Source organism: Saccostrea echinata, unplaced genomic scaffold, assembly GCF_033153115.1.
Source record: "Saccostrea echinata isolate AGI-Se365-2 ecotype Australia unplaced genomic scaffold, CSIRO_AGI_Sech_v1 ptg000005l, whole genome shotgun sequence".
Classification (NCBI taxonomy): Eukaryota; Metazoa; Mollusca; class Bivalvia; order Ostreida; family Ostreidae; genus Saccostrea; species Saccostrea echinata.
In genome coordinates this window covers 12344806-12366137 of record NW_026889754.1, presented here as the reverse complement: position 1 = coordinate 12366137, position 21332 = coordinate 12344806, and the positions used below count along the sequence as shown (strand labels likewise).

Below are 21332 nucleotides of genomic sequence, written 5' to 3'. Positions count from 1 at the left end.
TTTTTTTCCTATCAGACATGTATCTTGCCCTAAAAGCAGAATCATGTTTATTTTTTTTATTTATTATGTACTATCGCTTCCATTTGTGTTTTTTTTTTGTTGGGGGGGGGGGGGGGGGCTATCCCTACCCCTCGATTCCGTCAAAATTACCACCTTGCCACATTTTATTTTAATAATTGAAGCTAAACCAGCTAAACTACCAGTCTTTAGTGAAGGGCCTTTTCTAACTAAATAATTGTCCCAATTTCACGTTTATTGTAGTATTAAAATAGGTAGTATATAATATAGATTGACAAATAAAGTATATCCTGGACTATTCATATTTCAAAAGCTTTATTGTCACTCCCTTAGGTAACATTTTTACATCATTTCCGCAGGAATTCCCTTCTAAACAAATAATCCTTTGAATCTAATTTTTTTACCCTAATGATCTAATTTGTTAAAGCTGTCCGATCCATGCTATGTCTGATCACCCTAGATGTGATTTAGAAAGCCGGTACATGTAGGCAAACCATCTAATAGTAAATGAGGGTCCAAAATATGTATTGGAAAGGTATTACTATCTTATATATCCTATGTGTTTATTTGGATCACCTCGGTATTGTACCTCAAAATGCATTCAGATGTAATTGAATTTCGGACATATTTGACATTGGGTCGGACACTTTTCTTTAGATAAAAAATGATGCATATACGTATGCGCGGATCTATAGGGGAGAGAGAGGGGGGGGGGTGTTCCGGAGTTATTCAATTTCAGAGTTATTAGATATATATAATAAAATGACCGATAGATGTCCTTGAAAACACTCCTCCACACATGCACACAAGAAACACGGACCCCGGTAAGAAGAGTCTATTTAGCGGCTTGTTCAAGAGAAGTGTCTTACACCCGCACCCCCTTTCAGGGAATTTTTTTTTTTGTCAAAACATCCCCCCCCTTTCCGCGCATTGGAATTTTTTTGTCTTTTTTCCCTTTTTCTGTTCGTCAAAAAATTGTAAATCGTTTTATTTTTTAAAACGGGTATATGATATGTAAGCTGTTAGCTAAATAAAATTATTGATAATTGGATCGAGAACACAATTAACCGATGTTGAATGTATAAATACCGTATAATTTCTTCATATAAAATATCAGTGTGTGAACAAGTCAAACTATTTCCGCTTCATGTATATCTAAAACGAGCATAATTTTAGCGTATTGTATGTATTTTAGATAACCTTTGAATTAGGCATTTGTATTTTTATTAATATAATAAATCTGAAAAAAAAAATTACGTTCAACATGTAGTACTGGCAAAAAATCGGAAAGTGGATTTCGACACTTTTCAATTATCTATTTTGAAATTATTTTGGCAAACTTCTTCAAATTATCTATGAGATGCAGTCGACGTCAAAAACGTCAAATTATGACGTCATTATTGATGTACGTAAGCATGAATGAAAAGAACGTAATTTTAAATTTTATATGAAACAACACATGTTAAATGTGAGTTTAAGATATTCTAAAACAAAATAATTGACAAATTAGGGATTATGCAGTTATCAAGAATAAATCTCATATACTAATAACTAATTTAAGCTTTTTACGTATATAATGAACTCATACCTTCTGTTAAAATGGAGGGCCTTGCTTCATTTTGTGATAGCTCATCGTTCATAAAATCTAAAATTCATATTGGCCACACTCGAGTACCTCTAAGATATTTTGCTTAAAAATGCATATATGTAATATTTTTCTCTCTGCAAAGTTTGGAATCGGTACTTGAGTGTGGCCACATTCAAATTTTGAAATAACTACCGTAAAATCGACGTTTTATAGCAGTTTTTAACTTCATTTGTATATTTGATGCTGCGCATGTGCTAAAGACGGTGGTCTGTGTGGCAAAAAATTGTATGTAGGATAGCATGACATTGTGCACTACAATATAACATATGACAGGCTTAGTGATTTCAAACTTAAATTTTGTCTAAAATTTAAGGCACATTTTGATGGTTCGTGGCTCTAGCTCTTTGCACGCATGAATAAGCATCAAAGAGATGCTGTCTATAAATGAAAACTTAATTTTGAAAAGTTGAGATGAATATTTGACTTCTATTTTTTTTAAATCTCAATCTATAAAATATATTTTAAACTTTGGATTCCATAATTTAAAAAATTAAATATGGTGAACTGTGCAGGTAAACAGGGTCTGCAAATATTTCAACTTGAATGAATGCATTTCATTGATTAGTTTCAATGATTGAAGGTTCATTGTGCGATTTTAATTATCTCTATGCATTACAGCTCCTCAATACCAGAAACTATATTTTTGATAAGTTTTTGATTGAGTGATTGACTGTATGATGTTCCCTTAAGGGATTCTGATATTAATATCTTATTCATAAATCTTCAAAACAATCGGAAAACAGAAACTAAGATTTAAAGTTCTAACTCGTTCTCTCCCTCTCTCTCTCTCTTTCCCTCTCAGAACCAGCATGTGTACATCCTTTATCGAGTGAGAACTGGGTAATAATGTAAAATCAGGTACAGTTGATGCGTTACAATTGTATGACAAATAAATAATGTATATTTTTCTGATCAAGTCTTCGCTGGTAATTGATTCGCCCAACAACAAATGAAAAGAACTTGCCATAGAGTCAAAGAAAGGCAACTCTTAAATAATCTGTATAAATCATTCTGGAAAAAATATCTGCCGGATGTTGTCAAGGTGGTTACCGTTTCTAACTAGTTAAGAAGTGACACATTTAAAGATGTAATTTCTCTCAGCTCTACGTTACTTAACTTCCGTCAAGGTAATTGAAAATATTATTTTTAACAAAGTTCAAAGTGTGTGTTGGTGTTTAAATACAATAGAATAACACGGAGCAAAAAGGCCGCCTAACACTGTTCTGTCTGAAAACATTTCTCAAAATGTTTAATAACTCCGTTTTGATCTGATTTCAATCAGACTTGGTACACAAGTTGACTATATAAAGACGGATTGTTCTGTCAATGGTTATTCATTTTGCATTGAACAATGTTGTCTTAATTATTCAAATTATAAATTTGCTTAACCCTTTCTCTACCGGTGCATTTTAAGCGACTTTGGAGACGTTAGTTCATACTTAAAAAAAAAAAAAACGGATGCTTCCGTTGGAATGCTTTCTCTTGTTGGCATCTTTCTCATATTTCTGTCCCTTGGAACCAGTTGGGGTTTACTTTTTTTTTTGGCCAGGAACATTTTTCCCAGAGTTGTTCCCACCTTTTTTGGATAACGTACTTTTGACTTTCCTGTTGTTAACGAAAAAGTGAAAAAAAAGCAAAAAAAAAAAAAAAACGCAATTAAACATCACTCTTCTTTAATAGTTATGCCTCCACCCCTTTACAACTACCTTCCTAATTATTACAATTTGTGTGTGTTATTTTTTTCACTGGAATTTACTGTTAATATATTTTGAAAAATGATTATGTAAACAAATTCAACTTCTATTTTTGCTTGACGTATTCTTTAACATAAAATTGTTATTTATGACAATGTCATTCTTCCATAGGTTTTAGCGTCGAAAGTTTCCGGACAGAGAGTTAATATGACAAAAGGATATCCGGTAACAAGTCGAAGACATAATGCACTAAGGTATGTACAGAAACATTTGCATGGTAATTATGAGTAATTATGCCGTTATTTTAACCAGTGTACGTGTTAAAGTGTGCAATTGGCACTGCCAATGCGAAACAAGAGGCTGCATTTCACTCACATGAATTAAGAAATTATTTTTAGCCAATTTTTTTGTTGTTGTCATCTTCAGTAAGAGTATATCATGAAATTCTGTACTCAGCATATTTGGCCGTTTCCTAGAAATGCTTGTAAATCAAACAGTAGGTAAACATAACTACCTGAAGTAGGTTTAAATACCTAGGTAGCTATTAATCTAGAAAGAGTCTTTGGACTGGACCCGTTTAAGGAGTTGGGGTGAAAAGTATGATCTTCTTAACAGCAAAGGCAGTAACAACCGGCCTTGCGGAATTAGATTGATTCATTGCATGTTATTTAACGTCATATAGAAACGTCACCATATACCGATGAAGGGCTTCAAATTTTGACCATTACTCGGTACTCAGGGCCATAAAGGAGTGAGGGATCTTTATCGTGCCAACGCCTGCCGTGACATGGGGCCTCAGTTTATAAGGTCTCGTCCGAAGGACCCGCAACTTTCACTTCAAAGTGCCGAGTGCATGGCGAAGGAATAGTTGCTACGCAGCTCTGTTAAGGCTGCATAAAGGGGGCGGGGCCTAATTTATACGGGAAAAGTTAACTGTGACATCACACAAATATAGCAATTCCTCACAATTACAGAAAATGAAATAATTTGCGAATCTAAACTGCATAAGAGTAATGAACTACATCAAAACTTACCACTGCATTCAGTTTTGTCGCTAGTTAAATCCCACACAGCAAGATATTAACAAGTCACTGATCGCAATGCACTTGCCGACATGACGTCATCATGGTAAAAATTGACGCATTTTATGTGCAGTGAGAGGCGGATCAAGTAATTTTTTCATAGTGAAAAATGCATTTTATCATTAAACAGAATATTATTTGAAAATCTTTGGTAGACCATTAATACAAATCTGAAACGTTTGTTTAGTTTCATTATCTAAAAAATATCGAGAGAATGTATTGAATTAATTCTACCGTGTTTTTGTCTACAGGGTGTGCATGTTTCATGCCGAGGTGCCTCATTAAATCGCCTTTTCGCAAGGGCATACACTTAATAGATCTTGACCATTTTTTGAATACACATAATGGACATATTCCTTAACTTGAAAAGTGCTGCTGCTTTCCTGAAATCGATAGCATAACTTAATAAATACATAAAATACTTGGTAAAGATCATACATATTTCGACATTAGCAAGATAACTTGAAATTTAAACTAATAAAATGCGAATTCTATTTAAAGCAGCAGCACTTTCCATAAACTACAAGTTATGTAGAAACAATCTATTACTTTAATTTTTAATTTTAACTAGGGTATGCCCTTGCGATATTGAAATTTGTTTGTGACCTACATACAGTACACATTACAAGCATTTATCACGTGACTATCAAATAACGTGACGAAACCAAATTCAGTACAGAGCGGGGTATACAATGTTATTTCAAAGAATGTTAAAGTCATAAGATAATATAGTACCTTTACAAAATTAATATTCATTTTAAAAAGGTATGTTTTTATACACGTATATATTCTGTTGATTTCTTCGAAGTACGCCTTAACAGTACTGCGTACCCATAATTTATCGACTTGAGTCAGTCGCGGGCGAGATTCGAACTCACGACCTCCCGATCACGGAGCGAGCGCTCTACCGTTAGAGCTACCGTGAACGGTTTGCAGAATTAGACGAACAGAGAGATTTGTAGTACCGAAATTATTAGAATATTATTCGTATTTAAATATTCATTTCCTATCATTAATTTATTTTAAATTATGAACTTATATAAAAGATTTAAAAAAAAAATTGTCAGTATATATTGAAATTAAAGAACACAGCGACGTTTCTATACGTATTCGATTTAAACTATTTAGCACTCTTTAAAAAATTGTCACTGCATTATACATTTATAAACTTAATATATAATTTCACTACTAATGGCGAGGACGATGTATTTTATATTTGGACTTGTGTGGATACTTACAATTGGGCTTTTTTTTTTAATTTTAATTTATTTTTTAAAGTTGGTGGACACTAAATAGGGAAAAAACTGGAATGGCCTTACTAAAAAAGACGTTTCTGTCAAATTTGTGTAAATAGCTAATCCTGTCTTGGTCTGATTGCAATAACACTTGCCACAAAAAAAACCTAATCAAGGATTATTATTCTATCGTTGCTGTTGCATAGTTTTAAGGTCAGAAGACTATCAAGAAAGATGTGAAGGATATTAAAGGAGAAATGGAAAAAAGAAAACTGGATACATATAAACCTATTCAAGTTCCAAACAGAATAAGAGTTAGTTAATATACTTTACTCTGGATATAGCTGAAGCAATGTTGTATATGATAGCTTTAAATCTCATTTATTCTTATATATATATATATATATATATATATATATATATATATATATGTATATATATATATATATATATATATATATATATATAAGAAATATATATATAAACACTTTAAAACACTTTTTGAAATATTTCAACCGTGTTACCGGCCATCATCAGTCGTGTTTTACAAATAAACACGACTGATGAAGGCCGGTAACACGGTTGAAATATTTCAAAATGTGTTTTAAAGTGTTTTTATTCTACTACAAAGAAGAGACTTTGGATATATATATATATATATATATATATATATATATATATATATATATATATATATATATATATAGTTGCATTTCCTTAATTTCTAAAAAAAAATATTTTAAGTACATTTATTTACCATATTAATTAATTACCGGTACCTTTTTTTCCAGAGTGAGTATTTTTAAATGGTCAACAAAATAACAACCTCAGCTGGAACTGCACAAAAGTTATCCAAGCAATTTTATATTTTGTTTGTTTGAAGATACGTTTTTGAACTCATGTAAAGTACATATATATGCTTTGCAGATTTATGTTCATTATAAACTTAAATCGAACTAAATGCAATATTTAAATAATAAAGTGCTTTCTTTTCTTTGATGATTCTTGCGGGATATGAAGGTAGCGACATCAAGTTTCTTTGTGAAATGATCGCTGCCTTCATAACCCGCTAAAATCATCAAAGAGATAAATTTTATTGTTTATATTACATCTTTCTTTAAAAAACTTTACGAATTTATCGTAAAAAAAGTAAGTTCAAGTAGCTAAATTATTGTTAATATTAGATAAAAGGCCAAATCATCTTATATGGGAATTTGAGTCTGACATCATCATTATTATTTTATTAGTAAGTAAAAACAACTATATTATTGTTAATGTATATCAGTACATTAGATACAAGAAATAGCCCAATCATCTGGGAATTTGAGTCTGACATCATCGTGATTATTTTGTGCAGTCTGTGATCTTTCTTATGTTGCTGAAGATGTTGACCGATGGATAAACTAGTTAGAACTGGATCATGTAGATTTCAGTCCTGCCAGTCTCTATAGAGCTGTGAATTACAATCAATTTTCGCAAGAAATAGATTGGAACATACTTAGCGGATGTAAATATAAAATGTTGACCATCAACATGTGCAGAGTATTTTTAATTAATAGATATTAATTGATCTCTCGGTAAGACCGTTTTTCTGCGGATAGTTAGGATTACTTGTTGCATGTTTGAAATCAAATTCTTCTGCAAAGTCTTTAAATGCTTGAGATGCATATTGTAATTCATTATCAGAGAAAATTATGTCAGGAATTCTGTGTCCCGCGAAGATTAATTTTAAATGGTTAATTACCCCTGCCGACGTTGTGCCAAACAACTTTTGTAATTTTAAAAAACCTTGAATAATAGTCACCAACTGGCAATAACTTTGACAATTCAATTCAAACAAATCCGTGGCAGCTTTTTGCCATGGTAGATCCGGGAATTTACTGGGACTGAGTGGTGGCTCTCTCACATTTCGAGATCCCTCTTTACACCTTTGACAAGTATAACCAAATTTTCTAATTGTGTACTCAAGCCATTTTACCAGACAGAAGACTTGGCCAATTCCCTACATTTCATGTAGGTTACCCAGCATTTCTTTTTGTAGCTCATTGGGATAATTTACCTTGTTCCCTTCTGTAACGAACCATTTTGTACTGTAAAGTTTCCCCGGACTTCCTATAAAATTTTGAATTCTGTTGGGATTTCAGATTTTTCGGGCCATCCCGATTTACAGTATTGTATGTCATTTTCACAGTGTGTCTTGGTCATACCTTGCTTTAATTTGGTCTAATTTGCAAGTAATGCTGGCAGACTGCTTATTACTGCATCAGCAAAAGCGTTTACCTCGCCATCGTCTGGGGCGGGCGAATCTACTCTATGGACCAAGACTTCTACATGTTATCAATTTTGTTGGAAAGTATATACAAATAAGAAATGCAAACTTCATTGGCCGAGTTAATACTCTTCCGATTTTAGTTTTGTTATGAATAACAAACAGCAAATCTGTAACTGCTATTCGTGGACGCAGGAAGAAAGTATATAACTCTGTAAATGCTTGGAAATATACTATCTGAACCCAAGAAAATTTTCATTTGAGACATTATTTGCATTTGAGCAATTCATTGGGAAGACCTGGAATATAAAACAGACCAGTAAAATTTAAATATCAATTATAACAACAGTTGCAACTTTTAAGTCGCAGAGCGAGTCACACCCATCATCATGGGTTTCTCAAATGTTGCAGACGAGTAGTATTAGAAGATGAACTCTAAAATACTTTCAAAAATACTTTTCCTTGTGGACATTTGTTACATTTGGATTGAAGGAGAAGAGTACCTTTGAGTTACAGTGGTATTGTTCTGATTGCATCATTGTGCCGAACACTCCAGAGAGACCGATACGATATACCTTTCAACTTACACCAAGTGCTCACAGTCCCTTTGCTACAATTCCACAGACTACGGAAGCAATTCGGCTCCCTATTAACACTTCGCCAGTTGTGATACCATCTTCACCTGCTACATCACTTCCTACTTTCTTTACCTGAGATGATATCCTCTCCTCCATTACCTCAGGTGCCATATTCACCCGTAGAAGCGTCCCCTGCTTCATCATCTCGTGTGCAACATTTGCCATCTTTACCTCAGATGATGTCCCCTATTCCCTCACCTCATGTGCCCATTCCACTGAGATCTATACCTCCACCAAGAAACATTAAAACACAAACACCTTTTCCTCTTCCTAGACGTCCTATTCCAGCACCAATGAAGCAGCTTCCCATCAAGAGACCAGACCTAGTGTTCGAGATCCTCCCTAAGACATCACGCAGCTGCTATATGCTAGTTGAGAACAAAGGGTAAACCTACCACCTAAAGAGGACGCTGCCTAATGGAAGAGACTGGCAGTTGGCTATCTGCCAGAAGGCGCTACATTGCATGGCCACCGTAAAAGAATGACAGGGTACATTCACAATGGGGAAACAACGGCATTGAGGGAGCCGCAGGATTGACGATGGCAAAGAAAAATACAGCAAATGTGAAGGAGCAGTCCGTTGACAACGTATTAGAGAGTGCAGGAACAATAGTAGAACGAGTACTGTATTCAACGGCTGATGCAAACCTCCTACCATAGAGTCGACCCAAGTTATCAAATTTAATAAGGATCGCCAACATAACCAGGGAAAAGTTGCACCCCGAGGAGCCAAGACTGTGGCTTTGAGCTCGCAGAAGGATACCTACATTAAGGATTCATCCAGAAAGACACTTCTTGTGATAGACAGTGGCATCTCATATATGCCACTTCGGAACAACTTGATGTCTAAGCCAATTTACAGACATGGTAGCGAGCGGACTTTTAAAATTGTCAGCAGCCCATTTGCCCAGTTATTTTCAATTCATGGGTTCTTTGGTGACCGTCAGAAACAAGTACCACTAGCTTTTGTCCTAATATGTAGACGACAGACTGTAAACCATGTCGCTGTTTTCACAAGCATAATGACCATCCTACCAAGACTTGCGGCAGTCCAGACAATTGTTGCGGAATTGAGCAAGCTACATGAGAAACAATCTGAGGGGTTACCTCTGAGGGTTGCTACTTCCACTGGTCACAGGCTATATGGAGAAAAGTACAGAAAGTTGGTTTGCAAGTCCAATGTAAAGGACGCATTTCGGTATATTCAAGACCAAGCTTAGGATAATGACCGCCTTCTTTCATACGTTAACAGGAATTGGGTGGAAAGCAAAGTATTTACCATCGCTTTTTAATGTTGCGCCTCATTGAAAAAGTTTTTGGGTCCGGGTACAATGTACATGTACGTATAAACATGGAAAGAATTTGAGAACGTTTCATCAACTTATTTATGAGCTTTTCTCGTTTGTATGAAATATCATTTATAAACCTTAGTTTAGTTAAATACACAAATATTCCTCAAAAGAGATAAAACTGTCATATGTATTACATTTTATATTTCTCTCATAACTTGATCTTTTAAAAATGTCTTATCGTTTCTTCTTGTCTTTCCCTTTTCAGTTGTAATTGTCGGTTGGACTTTGTAGTTGAAGATGCCATTTGAATCGTTTCTCCTTTGTGTATTGGTAAACTGCCGTCAACAGCAACTCACCCCTGCTTAATCTATTTAGCCGCTGCTTAGAAGTGTAAGGTCCTCCAAAACTTTAATATTATTTCTGCGTTCTGTTCTTGTTTTGAGAACTTGTTTTTGCTAATTGTTTTCTGTAAGATCGAACATTTCTGGGTTTTTTTGTTGGCACATCTACAACAAAGTCTGTGGACAGCTGTATCTCTGATTTATTTTCAATCTTTTCCATAGGATTGACAAAACGAAGTGTTATCAAGGTTCAAATAAGGGCTTTATTGTGATAGAAGTGAGACTTTCCCAAACGTGATGAGTGAAGCGGATAAGGCGACACCTAATAAAGTGTGATGAGTGAAGCGGATAAGGCGACACCTAGAAATGAGACTTTCCTAAATGTGATGAGTGAAGCGGATAAGGCGACACCTATTTAAGTGTGATGAGTGAAGCGGATAAGACGACACCTACATTCAGAAGGGAATGACTGGATATATTGGGAAGAGACGAGAGTTGACCTGTTTACACAGTCAAGTGTTTGAGATTTCCTTCCAATTCAAATAGCGCACTTCTCTTGGTGTAATCATATCGTAGGGCTAGACCTGAGTTTCCTCCATTATATGCATTAGAATCAGCTAAATTGCCAAACACTTTAAAAAATAATTGTGACTGCTTCTGTGACAATAGTTCATCCCTTCCACTGAATAAAAATGTCTTTATGTACGCTTTCCAAGGATAATTGTTAGTATTAAGTGACATTTTGTTCCACACATCTGTGGCATCTGGTAGCACTGATTTGCAGAGAAGGGACTGTTAATGGGGCACCATTGGCAGATCTTCTTTCTATTCCATCAAGTACAAACCACTTTTTTAGAGTTTTTCCACTGGAGGAAAATTGGGAATTGATACTCCCTGACTCGGAGGAACAAGACGTAAGAAACTCATCATCTATCGTTTCCTTGTTTCCACCTTTAAAAAAAATATGCTTATATTTAATAAATGGAACTGTTCACCAAAAATTGTCTGTTTAGGTCACTCAAGTGACCTATTGTTATCAGTTTTTGTCCGTCGTAGTACGACTACAGTTTAACTGAACACAATATCTAGCTGCAAAAAGTTGCAACGATTGCAAATCATAATGGGGTTTTAATACAACATTATCACCATTGTTATGTCTGGAAATATGTCCAGGGACATTCATTTCACACCTTTGAGGAATTGTGATAGCTCATTTAGCCCTAGCATACCCACTGTCTGTTGAAACAAGCATTCTGAGAGTATTGCATTAGCAATACTAGTCCCCTACCGGCAAGTGTAATCTGGTTCCCATTAAAAATGCTGTAATTCCGTCAAAAAATCATTGAAGCGGAACATAATGCAAACTTGATCTGTAAATCATCAAACATAACAAAGATTAGCTCAATATCTGGAAGCGTTTAGAAAAAAAGCGCGGAAACCCCTTAAAAATTAAAAAGGTCGTAATTCCCTCAAAAATCAATGAAGTGGAACGAAATTCAAACTTGATCTGTAACTCATTAATATACACTTACATACCAAAAATCAGCTCAATATATGCAAGGATTTAGATTTGAAAAAATGCGGAAAAGCAAGTGGGACAGATTAACAGGCAGATGGACAGACTGAGGAAACCTTTAGTCCCCTCCGGTTTCGGGTGTTGCTATAACGCGGAACGGAAAACGGAACGAAACGGAAAATATGATACCAGTTTAAAGCCCTTGAAAACTATAAATTACACCAAAAACGATATAAATTATATGTGTTGTTCATATTTAACCTTGATTTTCAAGAATGAGTTGATCTCTTCATGTATACTGGTATTCTCATATGAAGTTTCCAGTACAAAAGCAAAGCATAGGGTACGGAAAACATAAAATTTAATGCCGTACGCGTGGTATATATGAAACGTTGTGGTTAGATATGAGTGAATTAAGTTTATAAAAGACCACTCTCATCAACATGAATAGCCAGTATTCGATGTTCGAACACAACATAATTTTCGATGCACAGGCACCTAAAGCGCGAATGACCATGATATCGTACAACTCTGCATCCCCCACCCACCCCCATACCCAGTATTTGGCTAAATTGTAAAACTAGAAAACAACACAAACCGATTGCACAGAATAACGTTAAAATTGCTATGATGGAGAAATCACACATTTTCCAGAAAATGCACTCTTAATTGTAATTTATATATTATTTGGTAGGGGGAGGGGATGATGCATAGATGCATGTAGCCTACGTTGTCCTCGCTTCAAGTGCCTGACGGTGGATAGCGCGGATCCAGGATATTTCTAGGGGTGGGTGGGTTAATGTGCACTTTTCCCATCAACTTCACAGGGGTCCGTGATTTCGGGGGTGGGGGTGAGGTCATTTTTTTAAATAAATATTTACTTTACAATGTACACGTAATAACTCTGCAAATTTCAGGGGGTCCGAACCCTATCCCGAACCCACTCTAGATCCGCACATGCCTGTAGTGTTAATAAGCATGTCCTCTATTCTTTCCTTAATGCCAGTGATCGTTGTCTGGAACACAAATGTGTACATAATTATTCTCTTTCTCTGCAACCCCACCCCTCCACCCCTCCCCTGTTTTTAAACAACATTTGCTGTTTCATAATAAATGATTTAAAAAAGAGTTTTGTCTTTGGAGAATAAGCTTTAAAAATTAGATTTGGACAAATACTGAATGAGTATCAGATAGATACTTGGGCCGTGTGTCTAATTAGTATGTATTTCATTGACCACCGCATGTAGTTCTAAGGGGGGAGGGTCATGAATAAATTACATTGTTATTTTATTTTTTTTTAATGAGACATAAACTATATGATAAAGAATACTAGTTCCTGTCTGATTTATATATGCTTGAAGTAAATAATTTGATATAAGATTTTCCGTTCCGTTCCGCTTTCCGTTCCGCGTTTTAGCAACACCCTCCGGTTTCACCGGTAGGGGACTAATTACACATACATTGGTTTCACCCAGAGAGTCTGGAATAAGCATAGTATTTTCTTTACAAAATCTTAGCACTGTATCATGAAAACAGTAAATCTACACCTAAAATGAATGAATGATGCAAACCATATAATACATGAACTTTGATTGATTGATTATATGTTGTTTTACGTCCCATTCGAGAATTTTTCTCTTATATAGAGACGTCACCATGTACCGGTGAAGGGCTTCAAATTTTGACTTTTACTCGGCACTCAGGACCTTTGAGCAGTGAGGGATCTTTATCGTGCCAACGCCTGTCGTAACACAGGGACTCGGTTTTTAAGGTCTATTCCGAAGGACTCGCAACTTTCACTTCAAAATGCTGAGCGCATGGCGAAGGAACAGTTGCTACCTATTTTTATCGACTTAGGTCTGTCGCGGCCGAGATTCGAACTCACGACCTTCTCATCACGGAGCGATCGCTCTACCGACTGAGCTTCCGTGAACGGTGCATGAACTTTGAACTGATAGGCCTGACTATTTCTCTGTTTAATTTCCCTAGTACTGGTAGCAATTTGCAACTAGCCCCTTTTACAGACTGAAAATCTTGTTTTTAAGAATTTGTGCTTAGAGTGAGTAGTCTTTACTAGGAAGTCCCTATTAATAATAGAAACGGGAACACCCGAGTCAACCAATGCAAAAGTGTTGCGACCACTTACCTGTATGGGGATTGTGATTTTGGTCATATGTGCCACTAAATTTATTGGTGTACGTTACCCTTAAATCTGTACCCATCTCTAGAATTGCTCCTAAAGACAGGCGCGAATTCCTATTGTGAATAATTAGCCTGAGTTGACCTAGACATAGAATTAGTATAATTCCTCAGCTGATTTCAAATTCAAATTTTTCAGGACACTCTCAAAATGACATACTTTTCTAAAATAATAACTTCTTGAAAAGGAAACATTATTGTTATCAGAATCGCAACACTCACTTCTAGGACCATAGCGTTGGTTAGCAGGTCGATATCTGGGACGTTGGTTGTATGACTATTGAGGTGCTGGAGTCTGGAACCTCTGAAATTGATTCTGGCGGAATGGGGCCTGGGATTGGAACCTGGATCTGCTACTGTGGTCTGTTCGATGTTGCTGGAAATGACATCGATGTTGTTGTTGACGGGTTTCCCTCACATCCTCTCGGATTTCCTGTAATGCATCTAATAAAGCTAAATTAGTGGATTCCTGCAAGGCCGGGGTGGTCGTCCGCCGTCGCTCAGCCATTTCTGTCCTGCAACGTTTCTTAGCTCCTCCAGCATCTGTGGATCTGCCTTGCTTACTTCGGCACTCAAGTCGGGTTTTAAGCCATTTATAATGACCGTGATCAGCCATCCAGGATCCACCTTCCGATCAGTTGTAAGGGACCTGACGCGGTAGATAAAGTCCTCGAACTTTTAAGCCTCTTTCTGTTTGGCGTCCATCAGCTGTAGGTTGTGGCTGGATGATGGCTTAAAACGGTTGTGAATGACCTGCCGAATAGAATCTAAAGAGCATTTAATTGATGCTTCAAAAGAGAAATATCAACTTTCTCCTACTCCCGTTAAATAAAAGGGTAAGGTATCTATGGCTGATGTTTCTGATATTTTTTGTAAAAAAATAAAAGTCTTAAATTTAGCCACCACTGGACAATTGAGGATTTCTCATCATACTTGTCCAGTTTAACTTTTCGAGGGACAGCATTGTTGGTTGGTGCTGGGGCTTCCCGCAAGGACACGTTGTTACTGGTCTGAAGACGCAGTAATTGCTGCCTCTGGTTGTCTATCTCGTCTTCCCTGTCCTCTAATTGCTGCCGATCTCGTTGTCGACTCTTTTCCATTCTTTGACGTTGTTCGTCTCTTTCCCTCTCCAGGAGTTGAATGGTCTCAATCTTTGTTTCAATTCCACGAAATGATTATCATCCTCCTCGTCTCTGCTGACTTGTCCATTGACTGGTGTTGGCATGTTGTTATCTCTTGACCTCAAGTAATATCTGCTCATACACCGGGCTTTTGAATACCTCCACCAATTGTCTTCCTTGTTTATTGAACCTTGGGGAACTCGGTTGCAGTCTCCAATCAGATCGGTCCCGGTAGGGGTTACAATCTATATCTGAGACTCCACACTTCCCTGCACAGGTATTAACCAATCAAAATCTAGCTTCCGGGCCCACAAATTTAATTTACATGTATTCTCTCACTTTATTATTATGAAATTTATTTATTTACTTGACCAATTGACCATTCTTTAACTAATAATATAACCCCTTAGAACTTAACACTTCATCGAATGGTTTACAACTTTAATTCGACAACTTACTGAAAAACCTTTTCACGGGGGGGGGGGGGGGGGGTGGTCCATACTCATAAATAGTATACATTATAAGTGACGTTCAACTATTAATATCTTGAGGGTGAATGCAATCTTTCGTTACAATTGGTCTTCGATCAACAATTTCACTGTAGTCGAGTGCTGCCAAAAGACTCCTAGCTCTATACACAGGGAGTGTGTAGGCAAATCTTTTCGGAGCTGTACATCAGCATATGGTTGTGAAAGCTTGCAAGCTCTGCAGTGCTTTTGAAGGATATCTTGTGAACATTAGGAAAAGAATTATTATATATCATATATCAAGAAAAAATACAGTACATTATTTTACCTGACACACCTTTTATGGTGCATTTACATTTTTATTAATGAACAGATATCATGGGACACTGTTACAATATGCACGTTTTGTTGAATGTAATGGTGTATTTTTTATCCCTAGGTATTTGTCCCCCGCTTTCTGAAAGTGGGGGATATTTATGTGGGTCTGTGTGTCCGTCTGTATTTCTGTCTGTCTGTAACACTTTCGTTTCCGCGCGATATCTCGAGAACCCTTTGAGTTTTCGCATGAAATTTTGCATAGCAACTCCCTATGGCCTAAAAAAGAACCCTATTGATTTTGAGGTCCAACGGTCAAGGTCATTAATTCAAAAATTCTATCCGTTTTAACACTTTCCTTTCCGTGCTGTATCTCGCGAATTCTTTGAGCTTTTGCAATGAAATTTTACACAACTCCCTGTGGCCAAAGGAAGACTCCTATTGATTTTTAGATCAAAAGGTCAAAGTTCAAGGTCGTTAATTTATAAATTCCGTCTGTGTGTAACACTTTCGTTTCCGGGCGATATCTCAAGATGCTTTTGCAATGAAATTTTATACCATAACTCCCTATGGCCTCTCTCGCCCCTCTCAAAGTTTCCCCTCCGTTTTTTTTGTCCCCCGCTTTCACTGAAAGTTGGGGATATTAATTTGTTTTTTATGTATTGTATTAAAAGTTGCTCGGCACTGTTTTTCGCACAGTGGCATGTGGAGAGTTATTACGTATAATACAGGTTGTCCGCGGACTTTATATTTCTATTACATCTATTAGAACTGTTTAGTAAAAGCTAATTTAGACACTATGTATTGTTTAAAAATTTTGACAATATCAAATGTGAATATAAACATTATATGTGACCTAATGTTTGCATTTAATTTGCTGTATAATCAAGTGCCTCCGTGGTCTAGGGGTATGATTCTTGCTTAGCAAGTGAGAGGTCCCGGGTTCAAATCCCGGACGATCCTTCTTTCTTTTGGAATTTTTTTCCCTGAATTTACTAGATGATGGTATTCAACATGTGAAATGAAAAAGTTCTGACGTCTGGCGTGTACAAACTCATAAAATTACTATTACAGTGTGATAAACATTCTATATTCAAATCAAAAAATACAGATACAACATGCTCTTTTTTGATAAAGGCATCTCGAATGTAGGTTCCAGTCTTACCAACTGGTCAATAGTACTTCGTTTTTTTTAAAACCGCATTGTATATTAGGTAAAATATTATTGGTTTCAAGAAACCATATACGGCGTTCATTAATCATCCTTTCCATGGTTTTACATAAGCAGCTTGTTAAAGCAATTGGTCGGTAATTATGAGGATCTGTATGGTCCTTTCCAGGTTTTGGAATAGGAATAATTGTAGCTTGGGCCCAGGAAGATGGAAAATGACCTCGTTCCCAAATTGTATTAAAAATTTGGAGAAGACATTCTTTACTGTTTATAGGAAGGTGCTTAATTATTTGATAATGGATTTGGTCCGGTCCTACAGCTGTATCATGAGACTTTTCTAAAGATTTTTGAAGTTCGTCAATAGTAAATGGATGATTATAGCATTCATTGTTTTCAGATGTAAAATCTAACGTTTCCTTTTCTTGTTAATTTTTATATTTACTAAATTTTGGGCTCACATTATTTGTGGAGGAATTTTTAGATATTGTATTAGCTATTTCATTTGATATTTGTTTTTTATCCGTAATAATTTGACTTCCAACATTAAGATGTTGATATCTTTCAGGACCTTTTCCTTTAATTTTTCTTATTGCGTTCCAAACCTTATTGATAGGAGTATGCGAATTAAGGTTGGAAACGAAGGTTTTCCAAGATTTTCGTTTATTAAAATTTATAGTTCTCCGAGCTTTTGCTCTAAATATACGGAAATTGCTTAAATTTGGTGATGTTGGTAATCTATTAAACTTTCTGCTTTTTTGCGAGCTTTAATAGCATTATTACATTCTACTGTAAACCATGGTTTTTTTAATTCTAGTAGAATTTGTCGAGGTTTTAGGTATACATTTATTTGCAGTATGTAATAGTATTTCAGTACATTTTTGAATTGGATCAGGATTGTTTTCGAACTTTTCAGCCGAAATATTTTGTAAGCATAAGCTTTCAAATTGCTTCCAATCAGCCTTGTTTAGTTTCCAGTTTGGAGTAGAACTATTTTCCTCGGGTTTATTTACTTTAATTATAATTGGGAAATGATCACTCCCACATAAATCGTCATGTACTGACCAGTTAAAATCTAAGAGTAAAGAAGGATCTACTAAAGTGATATCTATTGAAGAATATGAACCATTACCCGGATGCAGGTAAGTACTAGAGCCGTCGTTAAGTATACAAAGATTATGATGTGATATTGCATCTTCCAAGTTTTTTTTCCTTTATCTGTTATTTTGTCGCTACCCCATAATGGATTATGGGAATTAAAGTCACCCACAATCATAAATGGAGCAGGGAGTTGTATTAATTTTGTAATTTCTAAAGTTTGTAAATTATAGTTTGGAGGTACATATACAGAACAAAGTGTAATTGTTTTTTCAAGAGAAAGACGTATAGCTACTGCTTGTAGATTAGTTTTCAAAACTACTTGGCTGTGAATGTATTTATTGTTAATTGCTATTGAAGTACCGCCAGATGCTCTCTCAGTTTGAGCATAGTGGTTGTATATACTATAGTTTTTAATATTAATTTTATCTGTTTCTTTTAAATGCGTTTCTTGTAAACATATAGCTACCGGGCAATGGTCCTGAATAAGTAAAGATAATTCGTTAAAGTTGATTTTAAAAACCTCGACAATTCCATTGTATAAACATAGGATGATTCATTGTTATTTATTATGAGAAATGGGGGATATCCTCCCTCTATTTTTCTTTGGTGACGTACTTCGAACTTGCGAGGAGGAATGGCAGGGTGTAATGTCCATCTCCTCGAAGACCCCAAATTTATTGTGGAGAGTGACGGCATCTCGTGCCTCTTTGGGCAACCGATCACTCGACTGCTTGGGGATGTTTTTTGAAGGAGACTTGTTTTGTCTCCCTGTTGATTGTGATTTATTCGCAGCCGATGGCTGTGATGTAGCCACAGCTACGGTTTTTGGTGCAACTGCAGGACCTGCAGAAGCAGGTATTGAAGTGGGTTTACCTTTGTCATTAGATGACAAAGGTATTTTACATGATGAGGCCTGCTGAAATAATTCTTTTTCAGAGACCTGTGTAGACATGTCCTTCAAAGAGGACGCTTTTACAACAGTTGCATATGTTGTCAAATTTGGTTTCGGGACACTGTACATATTTACCAATTTGTTGGCTTCTGAGTAAGGTATTCTTTTTTCAACCTTTACCTTTTGTATCTCTTTCTCTTTTTTCCAAATTGGACAATGTTTAGAGGAAGCCATGTGCCCGCCCTTACATTTTCTGCATTTGGGGTCTTTTTGACAACTTTTACCATCATGTCCCTCTTCACCACACTTGAAGCATGCTTCAGAGGCTTTACAATTGGACTGTCCATGTCCAAACCGCTGACATTTGAAACAATGCAGCGGATTTGGAACGAACATCTCGATTTTCATTTGGTAGAGCCCAACCTTTATATTTGTAGGAAGTGTTGGCATGCCAAAAGTCAAAAGGTATGTATTTGTTGGTTCGATAAAATCATTCCGTTTTTTGGTAAATCGTTTAACAGAGATCACTCCCTGGGATTCCAATTCAGATTGGATCTCCTGTTCAGGAATGTCATCCAGGTCGTGATCTCTGTCGAACAGTATGCCTTTGCGTTGGTTTAGTCCACTGTGGATTTTACCAATAACAGGAATATCGGCAAGCATTTTTAAACCTAACAAGGAAGTTGATTGTTGTTTTTTGGTAACTTCAATAAGTAGAGCACCAAATTTCAACTTTTTGACATTTTTGGGAGTACCGATGATGCCTTGAATACCTTTTTGAATGACGAATGGCGATACCTTTGTTAAAGGCTTCGTATGTTGGTCTGATATTTGTGCTTCAAGTGTGATGAACAATTGCCCGTATGGTGCCCCTCGACTTGGAACGGGTGAGTGAACGGTGCACCCGTTGTATGCTTCGAATACGTGTATCCAGACATCAAAAACCTTAGAAAAATAGGTATTTTATGCTTTTGATGCTCTGTTTATATATCTATCGTAACAGTTTAACAAAAAAGAGCATAATTTTCAAGTTATCACTTCCGGTCGAATATTATCTGTTTACCTGTATAAAAATCACCCAGGTGTAACTCAATCGTGTCCAGTAACGAGGTCACGTTAGGCTGTTTGACAAGTACAGGGTGTTTTCAAAAGTTCAGGATAGCATGTTTATCATTCGCTGTTCTGGATATGAGTAATAGTAAAGATGAGAAAAACGGCTGCGAGAGTGACAGTTACATTGAAAATAATGTTTACTGCACTCAAAATGCAGAAGAACTTGAAAATGAAATTTATGAAGAAATCAGAAAACAGTTTGGTCAGTACGATAAAGAGAATTTCATAGAGAACATGGTGGAAAGATACGTGAAAATCCAGATCAGATGAATGAAATAAGACAAAGTATGTATGATTATGCAAAATCAACAATCGAAGAATTCCCTACAGGTTTCCTAACAGAACGGCGGCAAAGAGGTACCGGGAAGTCAATAACGGAAAAGTATGCATCTGATGTGTACTATATATATGCTTTCACAGAAGGCGTTGTGTCGTCCGCTGAGTTCCAAAGAGAAGTTATGAGTAAATATAAAATGAAGAACTCTGTTTCACAAGACTCGTCGCAGGTTGCAAATAGGACTTTATGTGAAGAAGACGCAATAAATGGACTAACTGTACAAACCCTAAAAGTTTCACAAGTATCCATCGAATGAACAAATGCCTCAAAGTCTGCATAAATAACAAATGGAACTTATAACATTTTCTCATAATCAGTAAATTCAATTATATCATTTTCACCGGGTTCAGGCATTTCGATTTTCTGCTCTCCAAACTTTGAACATATATCTAAATGTTTTTTTCAGTAGTCTTTCTTTTGTAAAGCCATGCAGACAAAAGTGACAATAAAAATGTGGATGGTTTTCTAATCCGGATGTCCTATGGAGAAAGCGATTCAAATTCTTTATTAAGCAGTAATGTGATGTACTTTCATTTTAGGTACAAAAGATTAACATGACGATTCATCTTCTGCTTTGTTATTCTCATAGGATATATTTCATTTTCTTCAAATCCGAACACGTTTACAGATATATTATTTTGTTTCTCGAATTTTCCAATCTGTGATATTTTTACCGGGTATTCTATTCCCTTCATATTTAACCTATTTTCATATTTTTTAAATACTTTTTTACACGATTTCCATTTCTTGGCATAGCATATAAGCTGGCAAGTATACTATATAGAAAACACTTTTCATCTTTGTTCGTTATGTTGATTATTGATCCACTTTTTTGCAATGTTTTACAAAGTTTGACATATTCCATTGCTTTCAGAGGCGCATACAT

General features: G+C 35.9%; 1 protein-coding gene across 1 annotated transcript; it reads right to left on the bottom strand.

The window, feature by feature from the left end:
* Positions 1–18663: 18663 nt before the first annotated feature.
* On the bottom strand, positions 18664–19659 carry LOC133179665 (uncharacterized). The gene has a single exon (XM_061314365.1). The coding sequence runs from the start codon at positions 19657–19659 to the stop codon at positions 18664–18666; it is 996 nt and encodes a 331-aa protein (XP_061170349.1).
* Positions 19660–21332: the final 1673 nt, after the last annotated feature.

Coding starts and splice junctions, on each gene's coding strand:
- LOC133179665 (XM_061314365.1), bottom strand. CDS start 19,659: ATGCTTGCCGATATTCCTGTTATTGGTAAAATCCACAGTGGACTAAAC.